The 24575-nt window shown below is 37.5% G+C and overlaps 2 protein-coding genes across 2 annotated transcripts; one reads left to right on the forward strand and one right to left on the reverse strand.

Annotated features, from left to right (window-relative positions):
• Positions 1-13410: 13410 nt before the first annotated feature.
• LOC135613573 (protein RGF1 INDUCIBLE TRANSCRIPTION FACTOR 1-like) lies at positions 13411-14884 on the forward strand. Its single transcript, XM_065110597.1, has 4 exons — positions 13411-13685; positions 14152-14226; positions 14301-14441; positions 14507-14884. The coding sequence occupies exons 1-4, from the start codon at positions 13494-13496 to the stop codon at positions 14762-14764; spliced, it is 666 nt and encodes a 221-aa protein (XP_064966669.1). The 5' UTR covers positions 13411-13493; the 3' UTR covers positions 14765-14884.
• Positions 14885-22865: 7981 nt separating this feature from the next.
• On the reverse strand, positions 22866-24400 carry LOC135613889 (probable pectinesterase 8). The gene is made up of 5 exons (XM_065110905.1): positions 24015-24400; positions 23752-23923; positions 23468-23674; positions 23133-23392; positions 22866-23034 (listed from the first exon to the last, which is right to left on the reverse strand). Exons 1-5 carry the CDS (start codon positions 24398-24400, stop codon positions 22866-22868), a joined length of 1194 nt encoding a protein of 397 aa, XP_064966977.1.
• Positions 24401-24575: the final 175 nt, after the last annotated feature.

A 24575-nucleotide genomic window follows, 5' to 3' on the forward strand; every position in this document is an offset into this window, starting at 1 on the left:
CCCCCACCTGAGCTAGAACCAGAAATACCTATACATAGGGGAAGTCAATCTCCTCCTACTAGTCCCTTTGAGGCAGCACCCCCGATAGCTTCAGCACCCTCCTCATCCATTGATTCCATAGCAACTCGATTGGATCGAATTGAACTTCATTAGGATCAAAATTTAATTGAGATACAACACATTCATGCTCAGTTTGATACTCTGTTTAGGCATTTTGGATTACCATCACTTGAGTAGCTTGTATATTTTTTTTTTACTGATGACAAAGGGGATAAGTCAATAGCTTTCTTGATGTGTTTCCTGCACACTTCGATGTTATAATGTACTTTGTAATGTTTTGGCACTCCTTGCTTTTTTCTCTATACTCTTTGATATTATAAGGCATATCCTGATGATATTATGTTGATGCAAATGAAGTGTAAAATGATGAATGCTTTAATATCATGTATGTTATGCCCAAAGTAATAATGATTCTTTTTTGATATCATGCATGAAGTAACGATAAATTGTAACATTTTAAAATTATGCATGTTATATTTTGATAATTTGAAACCATAATGATGCATGAAATTTTAATATGATATATTGCATTTAATCACTATAATAAAAAATATTTCACTTAGAATACAAAGGGTATTATGATTCCTTTTAAATTCAAGTTTATCTTGTCTCAATATGACATATAGATAAGGGGAATTAAGATTAACTCCGTCATCAATTGGTTGTCATCATCAAAAAGAGGGAGTTTGTTAAATCTCATATTTTGACGATGAAATCAATTGGTGAATTAATTATCTAATCTATGTATTGAGATAAGTGATGCAAGATTAACTATGATCGTAAAAAGATAAACAATTAACGAAAAAATTGAATGTTAGGCCGGAGTTAAAGATTGAGCATCGAGTCGAAAGAATCAGGGATATACCAAAGGTTCGGACGATGCGTCGGAAAGCCTATCGGGAGTTAGTCGGGAGTTCACTGAAAGCTCGTCGGAAGATCGTCGGAAGATCGCCAGAAGTCTCGTTGGGAGTTTGGATGAACAATTGACATGTCGGATAACTAACTCAATTATAACAAAGAAGTTTGCATTATAATTGTTTAGCCTTAATTACCATAGTTAGTGTTTCAATTTGAGTTAGTTTTAAGTGAAATCCTACTAACTCAATTAGGGGCTAACTAGGCCCAAAAAAAAACTAAATTGAACCGATTGGATGACCCATTTAGTCACTTGGAGCCACGTTAAGTGGTGGCACCGCCTAGACTGGGTGGTGGAATCGCTTGAGACTCGGCCTCCCAAGTGGTCTAGGCGGTAGTACCGCCTAGACTGGATTTTGGTACCATTGACAGTTAATGTTGCTAAGTGGTGGTACCGCCCTATCAGGCGATGGTACCACCCTATCAAGCGATGGTACCGTAAGAGCTCAATCTCCGAGGCTTTGTCAAGCGGTGGTATCACTCAAACTTAGTGGTGGTACCACCCAGTGTCAATCTACAAGTAGTGGTACCACCTAATACTAGCGGTGGTACTGCTAGTACCTTGGAAACCCAGGATGAGATACTTTTTAGCTTCATTTTTAAAGCCATTGAGGCCTATAAATACCACACTCTTTCTTATATGAAAGAGCATGAAAAGTGTAAATGAAATTCTTGAGATTTTGGATTGTAAAAGTGTTGAAAAAAGTGCTAAGTGTCCTTCTCCTCTTTAGCTTTATGATTATTCTAAGAGAGGTGTGAGGTTTATAAATGTTATCTTCTAAACCTATGAAAAGGAGAAAGAGTTGTAAGAGGGTAGTTGGTCTTCCCCCATTAAAGGAACATCATTAGTAAACATCGGTAGTCTTAACGAAGGAGGAATTAGGAGTGGACGTAGGTCACGATGATCAAACCACTATAAATCTAGTTTATACTTTCTTTCTGCATTTCATTGCTATTACATTCTGAGTTAATTGCTTAGTTTACTTACTCTAAGTCAATCACGCTTTCATTATCATTTTCATCAAAGGAAGATTTTCTAAAATCGATATTTTTAATGAAAATACTAATTCATCCCTCATCTTAGTACTGATTTCGACCCTAACACCAACTTACAACCAAGGTTGGTCTCTATGTGAATATCACTTATGCCGATAATATCTACCATGTCATAGTTATCCATATTGATAACACCAAAATTTCTAGACTTGTAGATAACAAAGAACTCCCTTTATGGTGTAGCATAATAAAAAGCACCTATATCAATCACCCACTCAAAATTCTAACATACACAAGAGAAAATATTATCAAAAGTAGACAAAATCAAATAGTCACCACCCTGCACTATAATTGTGGTATTCTCTTTTGAGTCTATAAGCTCTACTTATTTTTCCTTTTTCTTGCTCTTCTTATGTTATTAGCATTGATTTTTGTAATGCCCTTTCTCACCACAATTATAGCAAATAAATCTTTTCTTAATCTTGACTTACTTCTATCCATACGTGAACTGCTTCTATCCTTGGGTTTTGACCTTCATCTATTTTATAAGACAAGTGTTTGTGAATCAATATAAGATGTTATTAAATTCTTTCTCCTCAACTCCTCATTCAACAAACTGCTTATTACTTAGCTCATAGTAACAATACCATCTGGCATGAAATTGTTGAGAGAAACTGCTAGTGTCTCACAACTTTCTGATAATGAACTAAGAATAATGTTTGCAACTCATCATCAAGATATATTTTTATAAATGATAACTAATTAGTAATACTTTACATTTTATTCAAATACTTAGCTATAGAAGTGCCCATTTTATATTTTAGGTTCATAAGTTTTCTAATCAAAAAAGCCTTGTTGCCAATCCTTTTTCTCTAATAGAGACCTTCCAACCTTTTTCAAAGAGAGTGTCCAGAACTTTTAATAGAAACATAGTGAAAAACACTATCATTGAACCACTGTTGAATAAACTCGATCATTTTTCGGTTTAACTTCTTGCACTTATCATTTGTCATAGTTGCAGGCTTTGCACTATCCCCTTGCAAAAGTCTATATAAATCCTTGCAATACAAAATATCGTATATTCTTGGTTTTCATATCATATAATTGTTTCCGTTCAAGTTAACCACGTGGGAAATACTACTGATCTCTTTGTTCGACACAAAAACTAATTGTTACCAAAACTCTGCTTTGATCCTAGTTGATAAGATAAAAAAACTTTATATAAACAAATACAAGTATGCCATAATACATAGTGAAAAAATTAAATAGAAATCATAATCATATAGAACACTAAGATTTACATGAAAAAACCCCTCCAACAAAAAAGGAAAAAACCACGAGGTAAGCTAGAGAAGCAGATCCACTATAAAAATAATGAACATATAAATCTCATAGCATCTTGCCCAAAAACTCACTTAACAGTCACAATAGAATAATATTGATATAAGGATTATGTCACCGTGTACGTTGCTCTCGTCATCTTCCCTTCTCTTCTTCTCTTGTTCCTCTACTCTCAACTATCACAGCTACTATTTGTCCCAGCCATGTCTATTATAGCTGCAAGCCCTCTTTTTTTTGCCCTAGCCACCACAAGTCTATGTTGAAAGAAAAAGGGTTTAGGTTAAAAGAGAAAAAGATTTTAATGGCTGATATGAGTCATAGGTTATTAAGGCCCACCATGGGCTAAATTAATGGGTCATGCACCCAATATATGCCGGGATCGATAAGGTTGATCTAGCGGTGAGTCAACTAGTGTCAATGTACTAAGATGGAGATACCGACATGAAATAAATAGTGTTCTTGAACATATATCCCTTTAGCACGATGATAATTCCTCCTTTACATATAAATTAATGGGTCATGCGCCCAATATATGCCGGGATCGATAAGGTTGATCTAGAGGTGAGTCAACTAGTGTCAATGTACTAAGATGGAGATACCGATATGAAATAAATAGCGTTGTCAAACATATATCCCTTTAGCATGATGATGTCCGACGAGACAACCAAAATGTTGGATATTCTTCCTTTACATAAAAAAGCACGATGATAATTCCTTTGTAACTTTTAGAAGAACTAATTTACATAATTAATCTTAAATTCTAGTGTTACTTTAAGTTCATCTTTAAACTTTCTTTTTAATCAACCTAATCAGTGAAATTCAACAATAACACTTTAACGATGCACCATCAATTTCATTAACTCAAATATGAGTTGTAGTAATCAACTTGATCTTTTTAATATAATTTTAGAAATGCATAGTATACCATTCAAGTGTAGCAGAGTATTTATGTAAATTTTGATTTATCAAATCTGATATAAAATCTTTCAAAAAAGTTATATGTTTTAATATTTTTTATTAATTTCATTGCTCGAAAGTTTGATTATGGATACATGATAGATAACAAAAGTATCAGAAGTTGAAGGAGCAAACACAAGAATTGATTCTAAAATTTACTTTGTGATTTGTATGGAGTTCGGGTTGGACAATCCATCTACTAGATATCACCTCTTATATGAAAGTTTTAGCAATGAAATTACGGTTTTATTATAATAAATATAACTTTAAAATAAAAATTAATTTACTCTTATTATGAATTTAAAGTGCCTAAAATAAAGAGTTCTCGAGTGATGATTAATTCTCTATAGAACGTAGGTTACTGTCAATTCTCCCTTTCTTCCCTCCTCTCATCAGTCCGATAACACCTTTGATAGAGCTATGGAAGGGCTATTATTTGTTAAGGTTACTACTATATCTTTCGATGTCGAGGATGAAGGTAAAGCTGCTGGTTCTATGATATCTCTATTGTAGAAATTGACTCCTTGCTTGCTAATCTCTGCTGCTACTATTGGAGAAACACTATCAAGGCTTTCTTCCTCTTCTCTATTTATTCTTCTACTACAACTGTCGATAAGAAAGATATCTTAAACTAGCTATAAGGCTAGATAGAAGGAAGAAGGCCAGTGCTACTATCATCCTTCTTCTCTTCTCTTTCTCCTCTTCTCTCATCTTTTCTCAACTTAGTACCAATTGGGCATGTAAGAGATGGTAAGATTTGGATTGATTTGGGTTGATGCTTTATATGGGGCATCCTCTTTTTATAGCCAAGGAAGGGGTAGAGTCTTAGCTAGGTTAGGACTTAAAGAATCCTAATGTCTTTAGAACTTAGAGAGTTCTAATGCATTTAGGACTTGGAGCTGGACCTATTATGGTTAGACTTGACCTATTTGGATTTGATTGAGCTTGAGTTGAATGTCATTAGATTTGAATTAGAATTTGAGTCAAAATTTGGGTTGACTTAGACTTCAACCAAACTCAATTTGAGCCAAATTTGGGTGAGGCTTGAAACAACTTAAATATCTAATCTTAGTCTTTATTTGGTTTGGTCAGGATCAAATTGGAGTTTGACTAAAACTCCAATTCAACTGAATTGGAGTTTGGCTCAAACTATGCTAGATCATCCCTAATCATGGCTCCCATAATTTGGTGATTTATGTTTCATTAAATTTTTCTCTAAGGCTTCTTCTCTTTCTATTTGTAGGTTGGAGATTTTGTTTTGGTTTGTCGATGTGATTGGCATCATCATGCTTGACTATGCTGTCTACACACATCATTTTAATGGGGTTTTCCTTGTTGTCAATCACCATCGACGTAAGGGCATTCTTTCTCTTCTCATGGAGGTTGTTGCTACTCTTATTAGTTTCTTTTCCTTTTCTCTCATATTGGAGGAAAACTTTGGTTCTTTGCATATCGAAGTGAGAGCCACAAGCTTTCAGCAAGCATTCGCTATCCTCTTTGCTTAGCCAACATATGTTAAATCTTTTATTGAACTAATCAGATCTTGGGTGATGAGAAACTTCCTTTCCTCATTTTAGAATTGATGTTTCTATGATTAATGAAAATAAATAGCATCCCGATCTCATAAATAAAGGCTCCCAAAAATGAGTTGACATAAGTCAAGCGAAACTACCTCACACATCATCTCATTGATGAATTCCTTTGTAATGGCGAAGTGTATCTTGTATTGTTGATCAATCTTCATCTTTAAATCATCATGAAGCTATCCAAAAGGATATGAGTGCAGATACTTTATCATCTCTGGGTTGAGCTCTTGTTGAGATGAGATTGTTTTTTGCTCCTTGTGTCAAAAATTATATCAATAATTTCTTTCTTCACTTAGATCTTTATGGTAAAGAGCTTTTCTCGAACATTCAGACTAAAAGTTAAATTCGAGTCTATTACCTTTGATCTAGCAATCAACGATAGACTTAGATCCAAATATAAGATCAGTGAAAGTTTGATAGAGTCATCATCCATGATCATGGTTGTGGTTTGCTGACTTTGATCATTCTTCAACTACTTCTTTGGGAGAGTTTCAAGTCAACCTTCCAATACTTTTCTCTCGAGTGACATACAATTTTATAATGTTCATATAATCGATTACTTCATTTTGAGAAAGCAAAACTTTTACTATTTCTAAAATTCTCTTGAGCCTTTAGATGGCTCCCTTTGGCCTTCTCTATGGGCTTCTAGTATCGAGTATAATTATTTTTCTCAATCACCATTATCATGTTATTAGTGATCAAATTATTATATACTTAAAAAGAAGCTCAACTCTATATGAATATGGTTATAGAGGCCTACAGTAAATTTTATCATCATTGAGTGATCGTCGAGGGAGGTTCCAAGTGTCACCACTTGTCATCAAAACTCAGTGCATATTGTTCTATAGATTAATCCCATCCTTAACATTAATAGTGTTACTTTATCTTTCTTTCATATACCTATAGAATAGAATTCTTCTTGTATAAGTCTTTTGAATCATATTAATGGTATGTCTTCATCGTTATTGGCTCAAATATAGACTTTACACCATGCGAGAGTATATATAATCAACTTGAGTCGCACAAGCATTATCTTATCCTCATTGTAATCATATAAATCAAAGTAAGTATTAAATTAATCTATCCATGAGTCTAATACCTCAGCATTGATCGAGTCATTATAGGAGGGAATGTCAATGTGAACCTTAACACAAAAGAATTGAGTCTTTATTATAGTATTCTATTCAGCCACATTTTCTTCATGATTGCAAGTCTCTGATGGAGACATCTCTCTCCTTTGTTGTGATATTTTTTGCTTGATCATCCTTCACTATAGGGTTGGTTTGGGCTTGCATCTAACCCAACACGATCTTCATCTATAGAGTTAATATTACTAACTGGGTAATAAGGTCAGTCAATATTATTGGGATGTTGTTCATTATCCCATCATTGGTTCTTCCTCTAAGTAATCGCAACTCGAATTTCAACTCTTGTAGCTCTTATCTAGAGGCTTTGTATCATTGTCTTATGATCACCATCCATAAGAAAAGGATCATTGTTGTGATACCACTTGAACCATATAGAGTTTAAGTTCGACGATCCATCGATTTAATAATATCTCTTGGATAGAATTTTTGTGGGAGGAGTTGCGCTTTTGCTACAATAAAGACAACTTAGAAAGGAAAAAATAATCTACTTTTATTGTGAATTTAAGGTGCCTAAAATAGAAAAATAAAATAAATAGTTCTTGAGCGACGATTGCTCGAAAGTTCTTATGCGATAAGTGTGGACAAATCGCTCTCGATAGATTGCAGGTTATTAATTGTTCTCCCTTTCTTTCTTCCTCCCACAAATCTGACAACACATTTGATGGGGCTGTGAAAGGGTTATCATTTGTTGAGGTTGCTATTGTGTCTTTGGATGTCGAGGACGAAGATGAAGCTATTGATTATATGATGGTTTTCTACCATAGAATTCTATCACTATTATAAGCTCTTTTTTTTAGTATAATTTGAGTCTCGTCCTCTTCAGTTTAGTTATAATACTAAAATGTAGAATGTGATATATCTTTCATAAAAAAATATAAGAATTACGGTTCTCTCCTAAGCTTTGAAAAGGAGAAGGTTATAAGGGGTCATCAATCTTTACCCATTGGCAGTAAGATTATTAGTAAATATCGATGACCTTAAGAGAAGATAAAACAAGAGTAAATATAAGTCGAGAAGACCAAACCACTATAAAATTAATTTATCTCTCTTTACTCATTTTTTATTTGTAACTTAGTATTATTCTCTTTACTTGTAACTTCTATACACACTCAATACTTGATAAATCAAGTTTTTGAAACATATTAATTTCTCGATCGAGTTTTTAAATAGTTAAATTACTATAGCACCAATTCACCTCCCGCTTGTTATGAAGTCATAAAGTTGTTGAGTCAAGATCGAGGTGTTATATAGTCATTTTGGATCGATGTTGGGCTGAAATATAGCTCACTTATCATGAAAGCTATTAGGCTTGAAGCAAGGTCAAACTGGGCTTGTTATAAGGTCAAATCAAACCTGGGTAGTAGTATCGCTAAGCCCAAGTGATAGTACCGCCAAGCTAGTCAACCGTGTCAATGATAGTACTATCTATGTCAGTAGTAGTAGATAGGGATGGTACCATCCAAAATTCAAATATTGTAGTGGTAGGACTACTAGAGTCTAGTTTTCTAACTTTGATTCAAAAGTTATAATAGTAATACCACCCAATTTTAGTTGTAGTATCACTCGTATCCCAAAATTTTTTAGATTTAAATATTTTATTATATTTTTAAAACTTTTTATGTCTATAAATACCTCACTCAGGCTTAGTTGATAGAGTATTTATTCTTGAGATTTTAAAATATTATAAACTCTTATTTGAGTATAACTTAAGTCTCATCCTCCTCTTGAGTTCGGTTGTAATACTAAATATAAAAAGTGAAGGACCTTTGGTAAGAAAAATTAAATGTTAAGATTCTCCCTTAAGACTTAAAAAAGAAAAAGTTATAAGGGGTCATCGATCTTTACCCATTGGTAGCAAGATTATTAGTGAAAATTAATAACCTGAAAAGAAGATGAATCAAGAGTGGATATAGGTCGAGAAGAAAATCACTATAAAATTGGTTTATCTCTCTTTGCTTATCTTTTACTTGTGACTTAGTATTATTATCGTTACTTGTAACTTTTAAACATACTTAATACTTGATAAATCAAGTTTCTGACACATTAATTTCTCAATTATGTTTTAAAATAGGTAAATTATTATAGAATTAATTCACACACGCACCCCCCGCCTCCTTTCTTCTTCTTCTTCTTCTTGTTAGTGCCATTAAGATACAAGATTCATTTTCCTCTTAAAGTATGGCCAGAAGAGAAGTTTTGAGCCTTTTAAGAGTTTATAGCTAATAAAACTAAGCTCGAATTTTTTAGTCAAATGTCCAATGGAGAAGATTGACTTTGGGGAGAACTTGACAAACCACTCATGTGCTACTACCCTAAGGGTCATAGGGAAAGTCTTAACACATAAGAGAGTCCATAATCCTATAGAGGGTATCTGCGAGATAAACATCGTAATATATTATGAGAGGTCAAATTTTCCATCATAGATGTCTAGCATAAAAAAGTTTGAATCCCTAAGCGATTAGTTCTTTACTTATGTATTTCATAAAAGGGGATTGTAGATACAAGTCCATCTACGGTTTCTACCCTTATTTTATTTCTCTACAAATATCCTCCAATTATTGATCCATCTTATTAGGGTAGTCTCAAACCTCGGTCGGAAGGTTGGTCGATTGAACGATCGACTTATTTAGGAATTTGAGTTCCAACGAAGGGTTTGAGTTTTGGGCCAATGATGGGAAATGTACTTCTGGTGGTACTTGGACATAAATCAAGACTCCGTTGCCACACTAGAAATGGGAAATGGTGATAGAGTGGGAGTCAAGATTGACAAAGTGAATGTAGATGTGGTTTAATGAGCAAGTTGAGAAAGGTAGAGAGCAACGATTTGGATTATTTTAATTAAAATATATATTTATTGTATTAGGGTATGAAAGGTTTTTGCATGAATATTCATGGTTAGAGAGCTATAGAAGGAGATTGGATAAAGGTTTAGCTTGGAAAAACTATCGAAAAAGGTTGTGGTTTGATATAGGGAGGGGATTCAAAGTGGCTGACATTCCTAATTATCGCTAATTTAGGATCATTAATCATTAAAATTTGAGATCCACAAAGAAACATTCGAGACCATTAGACTCGATCTATTGAGGTTCAAGAGATTTGAATCCTCAAGATTTATCTAAGATGGGCCCATAATGTTTTCTTGATATATACCGGCCAGCCATCTTTTTAGCGCCAATCTGTTAGAGTAAATTTTGGTTGTTTAAGTTGGAAGCCGACTCGGATCCAACCTAACCCTTTTTTGAGTTTTTCTCAAGGTAGAGCTCGTTGAGTCGGATGGCTAAACCCTGTAAAACTATATCGAGGGTGTTTTTTATAATACCCCTTCAATGTTGAAGTCAATAATCTAAATAAATTAGTCAAACTTAGATTGTTTTGAGTACACTGAGTGATCCCTTTTATAGTGGATGTTTGGAAGGGCTATTACACTATTAGTACGGTAACAAAAACAAAAGAATTGATCATAACTACCATTCATCAACATTGAACCATTATACCTTCTATTATCGACAGTATTAGACTATTATGCTTGTATTGTTACACTTATTTACCACATTATTTATATGATAATAAGTGCACAAATATTGTCCATGCTCCATTTTTACATGGATACGAATATGTGAAGTTGAGATAACGATGAAAGGTCACTAAAAACAGTTTTCATATGTCGGATACAAAACGATAACATTGCCATATCGTACCGATGGATCAGCCACATCACTTTTGCGATAGTTAAAAACTTTCACGCCACCTAAAGTCTCGGCCCTCAATACCATAGTGTCCCCATCAGACGGCTGCCAAACTCGAAAGAGAATAGATCTAGCAGCCTATCGTTACCGTTGGCATATGTTATTTGCATGGTAGTCCTTCAAATATTTTCACTTGTCTTTTTTTAATTTTTGAAAGAAAGAAACTATTTATTAGATATCATGGGAAAAGATCCATAGTTTGCTTTTGCAGTTCCTTTCTTAAAGTTTTTTTTTTAATTTAGAGTGTGGTTCATTTTAAAACTTTGAGGGGAAGTCTTATGCTATTTTTCATCATTCTTTCATATTTTTGGGGATTAATATTATTATATAGTTAAGATTAGTTTTGACCAAAAGCATGTAATAAGATAGATACTAACCAGTAGGGAATAGATAGCTGTTTGAACTAATAGAAACTAATTAATATATAAATAGTACACCAAAGAACCTAACATTCGTAATAGCCATCTCAAGCAACCATAGAAAAGAAACACCTTTTTCATAATCGCTTTAATTTTTTTAGAGAATTACTTCTTTAATTATTTATAGAACACAACAAGCAAGCTGAGATTGCATGCGGTAGACATTAATTTGGAACAGGTTTGTGTTTCCATCTCATCTACCTCGTCTGGTTTTGAGCTCTAAGAACCCACAAGCGACCACCGGACGCAGATCAGATCACCGAGTTCGTTCATGTTTGTCCGGTCGTCACTCACTCCTGTTGTCCGGTTGTAACCTAACCCTCGGCAAGCCCGACCCAGGTGACCATTAATGGTGAACAGTTGCATGAATGCAGGTCCCTACGTGTAGAAGGGTGGAGAGACTGCCGCATGCACTTCCTTGCTCGCTCACTCCTCCATGATCTCTAAATGCATGCAGCCACCATAACTCTCTGGGACAGCTTCACCCTGATCCCCATGGAGATCAAGAAGGCAACCATCGTTGCATTCCTCTTGGCACTTCTCCTCCTGGCTTCTCGTAAGTCATAGATGAAGACAGAAGTTTCTGTGGTGTTAAGTTCCAGCTTAATCATATGCAGTTTTGATGCAGAGGAGGAGGGCGTGGAGGCGAAGATCTGCAGGTTGCCCAGTATAGGTTTCAGAGGGCCATGCACGTCCGATAAGAACTGTGCCAAGGTTTGCCGGAGGGAAGGCTTCGACAGCGGCGACTGCGAGGGGTACACCATGGGATGCCTCTGCAACAAGCACTGCTGATCCACCAACAGCAGTAGTTGCTGTGTTATGTATAAGCCACTGCGGGTCCCAATAAGTGAGTTCTTCTCACTGTGACATGTCCTTGAGGTGGACTGGATGTTGTTCTCTTTGTTTTGGTAGTGTTAATAAGAAGAGTCATACGTGTGTGATGCAGTAAACCCCAGTGTTCATCCCAGGATCTCCTCTCCTTGCAAGAACAAATGGATTAGAGATTAGTCTCGTGATACTAAAAAGAACTAAAGAATATAAAGAATGAATTATTGTAAGTTGAATTGCTGAGAGTAATTATTATGCGCCAAAAAAATTAAGGTAGTCAAAGCTTGTTACCGAGGAAGTAAATGCTGAGGTGATCTCAAGTGGGCAGCGTCGTTGCTGCGTGTTCCTCTCACCACCTCGAACATCCAACCAGAGATTTTTGTAGAGGAATCGTTTAGGGTTCTCAAAAGAGCATTAATCTTAGATGAGTCAAACTCTGAGGCGTTAGAGTCCCCTCCAAGCTTCAGTCATGAGCTTTGGAGACGGAGATCTCCATCGTCTGCTTTCAGAGCTTTCACCATTTTCTTGGCGTCACTCTCATGGTGGAGACTAAAGTGCTTCCAACCCCACAGAAATCTCTGCGTGAAGATTACCTCCTGTGTACAACTCTTCTCGTCAAAGAGATTCACTCATGAGGAAGGACTCTCGTAACCTGAAGAAGATCTGTAGCAGCAGCTCATAAGCTCACTGAGAGGACATCAAGAACATGTTTGCTTGCAGAGATCGTATTGGTGAGGAGGCCCATCTTTGGCGGGAGGGGGCCTTGAAAAAGATGGTTTGACCAGATCAAAAGGGTTGGCTGGCTGGTGCTGTCAGAATGTTTAATGGTTTTACCACAAACAAAAGGAATGAGTGTTTAATGGAGTGCATGATAACGAAGGTGCCTGAAACGCTTTCTTTTTCTTCAAGAAGGTACAGAGCACTTCTCGAGAGGAAAGATAACACGCAGCTGCAAACCATGTCAGATGAAATCAAAGAAGAGAGAGCAAATATAAAAAGGAAGCAACAGGAAACAAAGGTCTTTTTTCCTCCTTTTCCTTTTGGTTTCTACGACCCCATATTGATCTTTCTTTGAAGGGGAAAAGCCAGGCAGGACAGCACGGAAAACGGTACAAAGAAACAGTGGTGGACTTTCTGAATCCCCCACCAATTCCTGCAACTCTCCATTCCATACACAATAATAATAATAATAATGATAATAAACCCAACTTCCAATGTGTTTGCTCTTCTGGTTGATCCGCCCATCATTTTCTCTCGTTGCCTTTCTCTATGCATGTCTCTGTTTCCCCTGTGTTCCTCATTTGATCTATTATCCTCCTCTATATATAGACTCAGCAACTACGTTAGCCTTCCTTCCTGCATCACTTCTCTCCTCTGATCATCGGAGCTCAGATTAAACCAGCAGTAAAGAACTGTTCCTCTATAAACAAAGCTATATCTGGAGAGGGAGAGGGAGTTGGGTAAGGAGAGAAGAAGAGTGTGTGTGTGTGTGTGTGTATGGGAAGAAGAGAGTATGGAGGAGGAGGAATGCCGGGGTGGCTGGGCGGACTGGTGGAGGAGAGCTTCTTTGTGGGCTGTGGACTCCACGAGGACAGGAGGAAGAACGAGAAGAACATCTTCTGCCTCGGCTGCTGCACCAGCATCTGCCCTCACTGCGCACCCGCCCACCCTTCCCACCCCCTCCTCCAGGTCATGCTTCCTCTCTCTCTCTCTCTCTCTCTCTCTCTCTCTCTCTCTCTCTCTCTGTGCCAACCAATACACTGCATGTTTGCCCAATTACTTGTTTGTTTGCTAGTGATCTGTTTCTGTGTTCGTACTGCAAGAATTCATCAAGACAGAAATTAATTCTCATATCCCGATTTGCTCCTAATTCTTTCTTAGTATATCTTATTTGGAAAAGAACCAAATCACTACCATCTTGGTCAGGTTTTGTTGGGCATCACTAACAACAGCGCTTGTTGCTGCTTGGATAGTGGTGGTAATAAGTAAAGCAACACTTGGTGTTCGTCTCTGATACTTGCAGTACCAGTAATTTTCCTTTGCCTTTTGTGTTTCTGATGCCGTATGAAGTCACCATGCAAATTACTGCTTCATTGACTGCTTCTGCATGATTAGCTCAGCTTTTTGTGGTTTGTATTCATGACGATTAATGCAGGTGCGGCGATACGTATACAACGATGTGGTTCGACTGGATGATCTGGAGAAGCTCATAGACTGCTCTTTTGTTCAGGTGGGTGCAGCAGTAGCTGATGTTTGCCAACTGGTGTTTCTGAAGCTGATATGATGATTGCTTTTTTGTGACAGCCTTACACCATCAACAGTGCCAAAGCGGTGTTCCTGAAGCCAAGACCTCAATCCAGGCCTCCCAAGGTCTCTGGCAACATCTGCTTGACCTGTGACAGAATCCTCCAAGACGGCTTCCACTTCTGCTCCCTCTCCTGCAAGGTTAAATCATGTCTCATCTACAGACTTGGCTTTGAGATGTAATGACATGACACGAAGTGCTGTAGGTGGATCACATTATGTTGCGAGGAGAGGATTTATCGAGCATACTGTTCCGGTTCGACGAGTCCGACTTCACCGTCTCCCACTTTGAGTGTCTTCGGGTGGACGGTACCGATCCACTCGATGAAGACAGAAACAGCTCAGGAGGAGGAGGAGGAGGAGGAAGAACGAAGCACAAGAGTGGCGGTGGCTTCTTCCCACAGATGGTCTTGTCTTTGAGCAACAGGAGGAAGGGAGCTCCTCGTAGATCTCCTATGTCTTAGTGAGTCTCATGCCATGCCATAGCATTCATTGGGCAGTAGAGCAGTGTGTTTTCTGGTTTGTGGAGGGGACTGAGGACTTCCATTGCTGACAAGGTGGGCACGTCGGCCACCGATTTTGTACTATGGTAATGGTTATCTATGTGATACCTATGGATCCAATTCTATGCTGCTTGTCACTGTCTTTGACCACATGAACAGAAGTAATGGAAGCCACAAACATCTCCCAAGAAACAAAGATATGAACAACTTCATACAAAGAGTCAAACTTTTGTTTGACCAATTCCTTTTTTTGAGCTTACTCTTCAAATCATCGAACCTTCATTATTGATCACGTGAAGGTCAAAAGTTTAGAGAGAGAGAGAAGTAGATGAATCGAGAAGAGAGTCTCTCCCTTGCATTGATTGGGCGAACTATGTAGTGGATTTTGTTGGGGGGTTCCTAATGACCCACCCCCAACACAACAATTTCTCCTATTCCCAACGACAACTTTAATTGCAGTACAAACCACACAATCAATCACATTAACATCATCATTAATATTATCATTAAATCATAGAATAACAATGGATGGGATACATATATATAATTTGTCTCGTTGGAACTTAAATATGATTAGCTATTCTAATACATACCAATTTGAACCACTCATAGCTCGGTTTTGTCGATCTACATAAGTTCTTTACATTAATAAACGAATGTTTGTTTTTAAATTAATTATATAATTAGGTTATTAAGGGAGAGAAGCCTTTGAAATAAAAAAAATCTCATAAATTAATAAATCAGAAAATCAAAGCAAGATTAACATGGTTTGATTTTTTTTTTTTTTGTTGCCAATATCAATCAATTAAAGTATTCTCGAGCTAACCCTAACTCAATTACAAGCACATTTATATATCATCTCAAAATATTTAGGGTATAATCAAATATTAATCTTTAGGAGATTTTTTTTTCTTGAATAAATAAGTTATTTTTCATATTTAGAATATTTATCCTTCACGATATTGATTTCAGAAATTCTAATATATTTATTAACCCTAATTATCATAAAGGTTCAATCAAGGTTACTAGTTGATTAGAAGAAGTTCTCCTTTTGTATTCTTAGTTCATTCGATGCACAATCGCCAAGCATTCTTCAGCATGTTGGACTATCTCTTGCACAGTTTCACCTCCAAAGGTCACCTTTGGAATGTGCATTCCACGTGAAATAAGAATGATGAGACTATATGACATCGTTGCTACATTGCACTATTTAGATAGAAGAAGAATGGCGCCGATGCCTAACAATGCCAAGATCGAAATCTTACATAGGATCTAAAACAGCTTTCGTAGAATCAACACGTGGAAGTGTGTATGCATGCCTTTCTTTAGCTCTATAGCTCTTTAATTGATGTGACGCTCTTTGGCATCATCATTCTCTGTATAGCACCATCAAAATAGAAATAATAATATACATGTGATTTAGGTTCTTGTGCGTGTAAGAAGCCCGGAAGCCTCACCTGGTCCAAGATAGAAATCTTATCTAAGATTGAGAAGAGGGTTGACTTATTCGTCACACATGACAAATTGGGATCTATGCGCATGTATGAGATTGGTATAATAAAATAACACGTGAAGGTGTTAATAACTTGTTCATGGCACATGATAAACATGTGTGCCTAAAATAGAAGGGTTAAGTATATTATATATATATTAAAAAATATATTACAGGTAATATGACACTCACATGATCTATCACTTGTACAATATTACACTAATTAAGTCAGATGTCTCAACGTAAATAGGTATATCCATGTAGTTAATTAGCTTTGAGTTGACTTGGGTTTCCAACTATGGGTTCTTTTGTACCTGAGATAAATCTTAAATAAACTTCTTTATAGAAGAGATATGTGAAAGACTTAATAGTTTAAGATTAAAAAAAAATCTAAACAAAATAGTATTTTATGTGCTATATATAACTATTATGTTGATCCTAATCCAATTCAATTTGTGTATAAGCCAATAAAAGTGACTTTTAGGATGCAAAAGGTCGAGGTTTTTTTTTATTTTGGAAAATATAGATTTATTTTATGATGTTTTTTAATCATGAATATTATAATTTCTTCGGAGGAATGAATGTTGGGCCCACCAGGGGGCCCGGTAACTTCCAAGAACAACTTCAAGGCAGTTGGGTACGCTCAATGGGCCAGAACGGCTCGGACTCTATCGGCCCGTCCAACATAAAGAGCCTGTTTCGAACCCATGGTTCCTGTACCCATCTGTGGGCCCCCCACGGTAGAGCAGTGAGCCGAATGGGCCCACTTCGAACCCCATTGGTTTACGTGCCACATCACCATACACGTCCTCAGGTCAAAAGTCAACAAACGCGCGGGGAGCAAGACGACGAGACCGGCCCCCGCAATTCATGCGCACCAAACTTCACGAGGGTCGAAACAACTTCGTCTTCCTGGGTCCCACATTCCCCCAACCAATTTCCAGCCACGCCCCGGTCCGTACCTATCTGTCGCATCGGTAAACCCCAACCACCAATCTCTTTGTCGGTCGTAGTTTGACTAAACCATAGTCGTCATCTCTAGCGTCAGCGCACCGTCCGGCTCGGGCACAGTCGGCCCCACCGTTCCCAGACCCGCTCTTTACCCTTTGGGAAAATGTGGAGGATGTGATCTAGTGTGGGTTAGAAACCGGGAGATACGTGCGGTTTAGTTTGGAGGTACATCAACGAGTCGTAATCGCAGGTGATTAGGATGCCTAATATTCTAAAGGCCTCTTGTGTTGCCACGGATCACGCAGTCGTCTCTCTCTCTCTCTCTAATTGTCTGCTTGTGTACAAAATAAGCGTCAAATTCGCCATGTTTGATGGGCAATTTTTCCAGCAAATTTCAGTGAAAACAGAAATGATGGCGACGATTGAATATATTCTTAACAAAAACATTCCAAAAAAGAGAATTTAAAGACTAAATTACGTATTAATTACCTGCAGTAGCATGAACAGTTTGATAAAGAGCAGTGCTTGGCGTCAAAATATCACATCACTGTAGTAAATACGATGCTTCCTCGAACCCACGTTTTAATTGATAGAGCGCCCAAAGCCGAACAACCCACGTGGCAAACTGTCGGCCACCTATGGTTGAGACATCGAAATCCGACGGACAGGAATTCACTTCGGTCGTCCGTTGACCCCAGTGTCTCCTCCCTTATATATGTCCACCCCCAACCTTCGCTGCAATCCCTTCCCACACGTTACGATGAGCGACGCCACCACCTCAGGACCAGCACGGTGGGCTCAGCTCCGCGGCTGGCCGCACCTGCAGCCTCCGCCGGCGTCGCCCGCGCCCGCGACGTCGGCGTTCGGATGCGTGTCGGACTCCGTCGTGGTCTCGGCCACGTCGAGCCCGACGATCGACGGGTCGGCCAAGGGCGCGAGCCAGCAGCCCGGCATCGAGGGCCGGGTGGGCAAGCCGGTCCGGAGGCGGTCGAGGGCTTCCCGTAGGGCTCCGACGACGATGGTCAACACCGACGCCGCCAACTTCCGCATGATGGTCCAACAGTTCACCGGCAACCCGTCTGGGCCGTACATAGCCGGCTATCACCCTGGCGGCGGACCAGTCTCCAACGTCAGTAACGATTCCGTTGAGCGTGCTCATCAGACGACGGCCTTAATGTCCTTTGGAAACCCTCAGCAACACCCGTGCCAGCGGCAGAGCCATCAGCCTCAGCAGCAGCAGCAAAACTATCAGTCACCCGATCATTCTATATTTACTGCAACTGGTGTTAGTAATAACAGTAGTGGTGGTTTTCTTCAGGGGTTTAGCAGCTCTGGCACCAGCTTGGAGGTGGGCGATGACTATTTCTATGATGGCATGTACGACCAAATGATGCCAAGGCCAGCCTCCACTGGCAACAGGAGTGCTGGGCACTTCTCTTGACGAAAAGGCATGGCATCATGTTATCAGTCGTGCTCGTGTTACTTCTGAGAGAGATAAAGAAGAGGAGAAAGAGAGAGGGCGCTGTAAATAATGTTATCAGTCAAGTTATGGATACGTAATGGTCATATGGAATCTTTCTAGGATGTGTTAGTTTATCTGTCAGATTACGACGTCCGTGACATACAAATAATTGGTCTTCAAGTGAGAATACTTTTAATAAGATTAATCTAAAGTTAGAATTAGATGAAATAAAAAATAAAAAAATTAGATTAAGATAAATAAATAAGGGTGAAATGATTTATTAGAATATGATAGATTTTTTTTTATTTTAAAAAAATATATTTTATCTTTTATTTGATATAAATAGATGATTTTCGATGAATTCGAATCACTTCGTATTGGAATTATTTCTCATTTCTTTTATTATCTTCTTTCTCTTCTTTTTTAAGTTCTATAGAAAGTCAACAAATTATAGTATTAGAGTTTGGTTCCAAGAAGACCAATAAAATATATCGATTAAAAAAGAAAGAAAGATAAGTAGATCTAGAAAAAAAAAAAAATGACAAACATTAGAATAAGTGATTCTGATCAACTTCTTTCTATTTTTAAAAGTGAAAATTATCAGTTTTGGGCCATTAAAATGATAACTCTATTTATTTTATAAGGATTATAAAATTTGATAAAAATATAATTTATTAAGTATGATCTACCGAATCCTAATATTACTGAAGATCGAAAGGATTAAATGAATGAGAATATACAAAAAGATGCAAGAGCTCTTTATATGCTACAACAAACAATTATAAATCCCTATTTCCTCCAATCATGATGATATCAATATAAATAGAAGCATGAGAAATATTAAAAGAGTGTTTGGAGACATAGATAAAGTAAAAATTTTAAAGTTTTATATTCTTCAACATATATTCAAAACTTTTATGATAAAAGATTTTGAATCTATCACTAGTTTTTTCTCAAGAGTCTATTCTATTGTAAACCAAATGAGATCTTATAATGGAGACTTCAAATATTAAATTGTAATAGAAAAAGTTTTACGAAGTTTATATTCAAATTTTGATATGATTTCTACTGCTATAGAAGACGATACAAATATAAGTATATTATCTGTTGATGAATTAATGGGTTCACTTTTAGTTTATGAACAAAAAGTGAATAAATCTTTAAATGAAGATAGATTAGGAAAAATATCAAAAGAAAAATTTTAAAATTAGATCTCAAGAGAGAGATTAAAATGGTAGAAGTCATCACTCCAAGAAGAGAATGAAGCCGATCAAATAAGGGTTAGAGAAACTCTAATGAAGGTAACAAAGAAATCCATCAATATTTTTATTAAAAAATAGACATATTAAAAAAGATTACTAGTACAAAAATAAAAATTTAAAATTTTCTCTTTGCTCTCACTTAAAAAATATGACTATCTTGAAAGAGATTATTGGAATAACAATTAAGCAAATTATAATGAGAAAAATAATAGTAAAAAAAGGATGAAGAAAATATATTTTTATGATATCTGATGAAGAATATTCTAGATCTATTTGGTTTTTAGACAATGAACGTAGCAATCATATGACATGGGATAAAAAATTATTTTAAAGACTTAGATGATTCAATTAGATCTATAGTGCTGATAGGAAATGAAAGTAAGGTTTAAGTGACAAAAAAAAAAAAAACAACCTTAGCATTGGCAACCTAGAAAAAATGATAAGTTTATCAATTTGATGTTAAAGCAACCTTCTAGAAAGTTGTAAGAGAAGGTTTATATAAAGTAGTATGAAGGATTTGGAATTAAAGGGCTAGAATATAAAGTGTACAAATTGGATAAAGCATTATATGACTTCAAATAAGCACCAAGAGCATGGTATAACATAATTGATAAGTACTTTTTAACATAATTTTTAAAAAAGTTTATGAAAATTCTTATTGTCTATTTGTTATTGGATGATATATGATTTATTCTAAAAATTTATTAGAAATGTTTGCTAAATTTAAGAAAAATATGATGTTAGAATTTGGAATGGTCCATCTAGGAATTTTACATTATTTTTTTAGAATAAAAATTATTTAAGATGCAAATGAAATTTTTTATGCTAATAAAAATATGCTAAAGATTTGTTAAAAAAAATTATATGATAACTTGTAAGCTAGTAAAAACTCCAATGAATACAATAAACTTACGTTAGATGATGGAATTGAAAAAAAAAAAAAAAGAGCAACAATATAGAAGTTTAATTAGAGGGTTAATTTATCCCATATATTTAAGACTTGATATTATGTTTGTAGTTAGTTTGTTATTCAGGCAAAGCCCTAACAAGCATCACTATAGAGTATATATACTAAGGGAACTGTCAATTATGACATCCGTTATTAGGAGGTTAAAGATTTTAAGTTATGTTCGCATATTAATAGTGATTGGGTTAGTTGTGTAGATGATAAAAAAAGTATTTTATAATTTATGCTAAGTCATAGCTTAGGAGTGATTTCAAAGACAATAAAAAAATGAGAACGTACCACCGATAAAAATAGGAGCACTTTATTCTATTTCATTTATCAAGAAAATCGAAAAAGAAAGCCAGACGAGTATCTCTTAAAATACTAACATATCTTCTTAAACCATCCATAAAAACTATATTCTGACTTTTTTCTGGTGAATATCCAATAATAGATTTATTGAATGAATAATAGATCCGGATGTGTTGCTCTCTCAAGCTTTGAGGTGGATTATGTTATGGCTATAAATATAACATATCAAATAATTTGGCTCCGAAGAATTTTAGCAGATCTCCAAGAAAAACAAGATGGATCAAAGAAAATCTACTACAACAACATGTCTACTATTGCAATGATGAATAATTGTCTTTCATAGGTGTACTAAACACATCGAAGTTACTGATTGATAAAAGAGAAATTTAAATGAACTACTGCAGCACCGAAGATCAACTTATCAACATCTTTACAAAAGCTTTGATGAAAGAAAAAAATTATTTTTTCGAAGATAACTCCAAGTTATAATTATTTTGAATTAATGGAGTGTGATAAGATTAATTCAAATAGTTAGGATTAGATAAAATAAAAGATAAGAATTTAGATTAGATAAATAGTTAGGATTTCTTCATATATTAGGATATTATTTAAAACACTTATATTTTATCTTTTTAACTAACATAAATAAATACTCTTAGCTGAATCCAAGGCACAGACTAAAAGTAATTCTTATTTGTTCTACGATCTTTCTTCTCTTTCTTTCGAAAGTTCTGCATAAACCTAACAACTTGTTTGAGTTCTAAACATGTGCTTGAATGGATGGAGTGTAGAAGGGGCACGGTTGACGTTGCTGGGGATTCAACCACATGAACGGCACTACGGTGCAAAGTCAAACCCACAAGTCATTGACCGATGTAGATATTTTTGTTGTTTCTATGTTGCGTGTTTGTGAAGTTTAAACTATTAGTCAATCCATGTTTAGACCTCTCTCTCTCTCTCTCTCTCTTGCCTGCACTAGTTGAGGTGAGTTATAGTTCTGTTTGGTGGAAAGAGACCAACTCCAGCTTCGATTTTCAAAGTGAGATTCCTCCCTTTTATTTTCATAAACTACACTTCTTAATGCTCATGGAAAATGCTGTAAAGACAAAGTATGACTCATATGAGTTTGAAAAATCCATCATGCTGTTTCTTTTCTACCTAAGATTTGTACATGAATCAGTTTGATCTTTGGAGCTCTTTGACTCCAATTCATTTAGTAGCTTCAAATGGAATGTTGCTAGTCATCTCAACAATGTCACTGTTGCCAGAAATGCATATGAGGAATTTATTTTTTGAGAGAAGATGTGACCTCATTCTTTAGTTTCTTACACTGCAAGGCTTAAAGGTCCTAAATTGCTCTGTCAAGGAACAGTCAATCCGAATAGCAAATGCATCTTGTTCAAACAATACAATAGCTTTTTAACTGGTCACGATTGAATGCAGTCAGCATGCCTCTTATGCAAGGAATACATGTAATCAACATTGTCATGCAATTAGATAGCTGAAGAACCTTCAACCTGCTACTACTGACACACACGCACTCTCTCTCTCTCTCTCTCACCCCCCCCAAAACCCATGAAAGAACCTGAATCTGAAAGATGGTCACATCAACACAAATCTGTTGATTTGTTTAGTCATTAGAACAGAAGGTTTGAGTCGAGGGGTTGCAGCCACTGGTCTCCGTCAATGAATGAAGTATTCAGGAATGGAGCAGCTTGAGTGTCGTTTAGCTTTTGTACATAAGGAACCCTCATCGTCAGGCTAGCACCAGCACCACTGCAGTTGTATTCACCATAGAATACAGTCCTGTGAGAATGAAGGAAGAAACAGAAAGGTCACTGGCTCAGCACTCGACAGTCTTGCTTAACGTAGCAGTAGATGAATCAGGAGGAATTGGTCCTTACTGATCTCTACCGGGGTCGCCGAAGTCGTTCCATCCTTCCGGAGCGATGATTTCGGACATGAAGGTGTTGGCGAAGACGACGCGAGAGAACGGCCTCCATGCTCGGCCCAGCCAGATCCGCCCCGTGCCGCCGATGCTGCAGTTGACGAAGGAGAAGCCGGTGTTCTCGTCGCCGGATGCTCGCCCATGCGCCGTCACCGTTCCATCTATCGTCTTCAGTCCCGCCGCCACCGGGCTCGCTATCGATATCATTTGGCAGCTCTGAGAACCAAACACATGGCCTTAAGATAATCTCATGCCACATCCCTTGATGCATAGCTGCCAAGTCGTGATTACCTCGTACAACGATCGACCATCTCCGAAGATGAAGTCGATGGAGCCCTGAATGTGGCACTCCTTGAAGTAATGACGACCTCTGTCGTCGTGAAGCGTGTCCTGCGCTCCGAAGAACCCGCAGCCCCAGAAAGCGGCCTGATCGGCGCCGACCCTTATCGCCACCGCTTGCGCCCCGACGTCGCCGGGGTTTGGTATGGGCGCCACGTTCTTGCACCAGAAACGCACCGAGGAATGAGTTCTACATCTGCTATATATACACATATGTCACAGTACGAAAAGCGTACGATGAAGCTTATGTTCTTTGCTATGAAGTTGGCCCCGAAGACGGCCACAGACGCGCTATAGAATGTGCCGTGGGAGGAGTTGGCCGTGTCGTTCCATGCGATGCCCGTTGTGTACAGCCCTTGCCCTTGGAACGTGATGTTTGGCTTCGTCTTCGGTATCGTCACCTTCTCGCTGACATGATCGAAACAACGTAGTGATAGCGTTCGTTACGTGAGGGTGGAAAACACGTAGCATGCGAAACCTTTAGCTTTGCTTTGCTTACTAGTATATGCCCTTGTTGATCCATACGATGCTCCTCTTCTGGCTGAGAACAGCGACTGCGTCGACCGCGGATTGCACCGTGGTGAAGCTGCAGCAGCCGTTACGGTCGACGCAGAAGATGGACGTCGTGTCTGTGTCCGCCGGGGGGAAGCCCGGTGGGAGGTCGTCGCAGATATCGGTGTCGTTGGTCTTGGGTGCCCTGTGGCGGCGGTGGTGTCCTGAGCCGTAGCTGTTGAGGGAGATGGATGATGTGAAGGAGAGGAAGTCCAGGTTGAGCAACCACTCGAGGCATGGTGGGTGTTGGAACACGAGCTGTGAGGAGAGCAGAGCTGCGACAATGGCGGACAGAAGGACGAGAAGGGAAGTGCCTCGGTTGGTGATGGCCATGGTGGATGCACTGCACTGCATCGAACAAGGATAAATAGGATGATGCCTGGCAGACCTCCTTTTCCTTCAAGGTAGGGATATCAGTCAACCTAACCATGCTTACCCAACGATGGTGTCGAGCAGAGACACGAATCCCCAGTCACATTGTTGACATGAGCGTTGCTTGGAAGAGAGA

Source organism: Musa acuminata, chromosome BXJ2-6, assembly GCF_036884655.1.
Source record: "Musa acuminata AAA Group cultivar baxijiao chromosome BXJ2-6, Cavendish_Baxijiao_AAA, whole genome shotgun sequence".
NCBI classification, from domain to species: Eukaryota; Viridiplantae; Streptophyta; class Magnoliopsida; order Zingiberales; family Musaceae; genus Musa; species Musa acuminata.

What these genes read in the sequence shown, in the direction of transcription:
- LOC135613573 (XM_065110597.1), top strand. Translation starts at nt 13,494, where the DNA reads ATGGGAAGAAGAGAGTATGGAGGAGGAGGAATGCCGGGGTGGCTGGGC. An exon ending in CTTCCCACCCCCTCCTCCAG is followed by an intron (nt 13,686 to 14,151) that starts GTCATGCTTCCT and finishes CGATTAATGCAG; the next exon opens with GTGCGGCGATACGTATACAA. An exon ending in TAGACTGCTCTTTTGTTCAG is followed by an intron (nt 14,227 to 14,300) that starts GTGGGTGCAGCA and finishes TTTTTGTGACAG; the next exon opens with CCTTACACCATCAACAGTGC.
- LOC135613889 (XM_065110905.1), bottom strand. Translation starts at nt 24,400, where the DNA reads ATGGCCATCACCAACCGAGGCACTTCCCTTCTCGTCCTTCTGTCCGCC. An exon ending in ATGGTCGATCGTTGTACGAG is followed by an intron (nt 23,393 to 23,467) that starts GTAATCACGACT and finishes TTTGGTTCTCAG; the next exon opens with AGCTGCCAAATGATATCGAT. An exon ending in GGCGACCCCGGTAGAGATCA is followed by an intron (nt 23,035 to 23,132) that starts GTAAGGACCAAT and finishes TCATTCTCACAG; the next exon opens with GACTGTATTCTATGGTGAAT.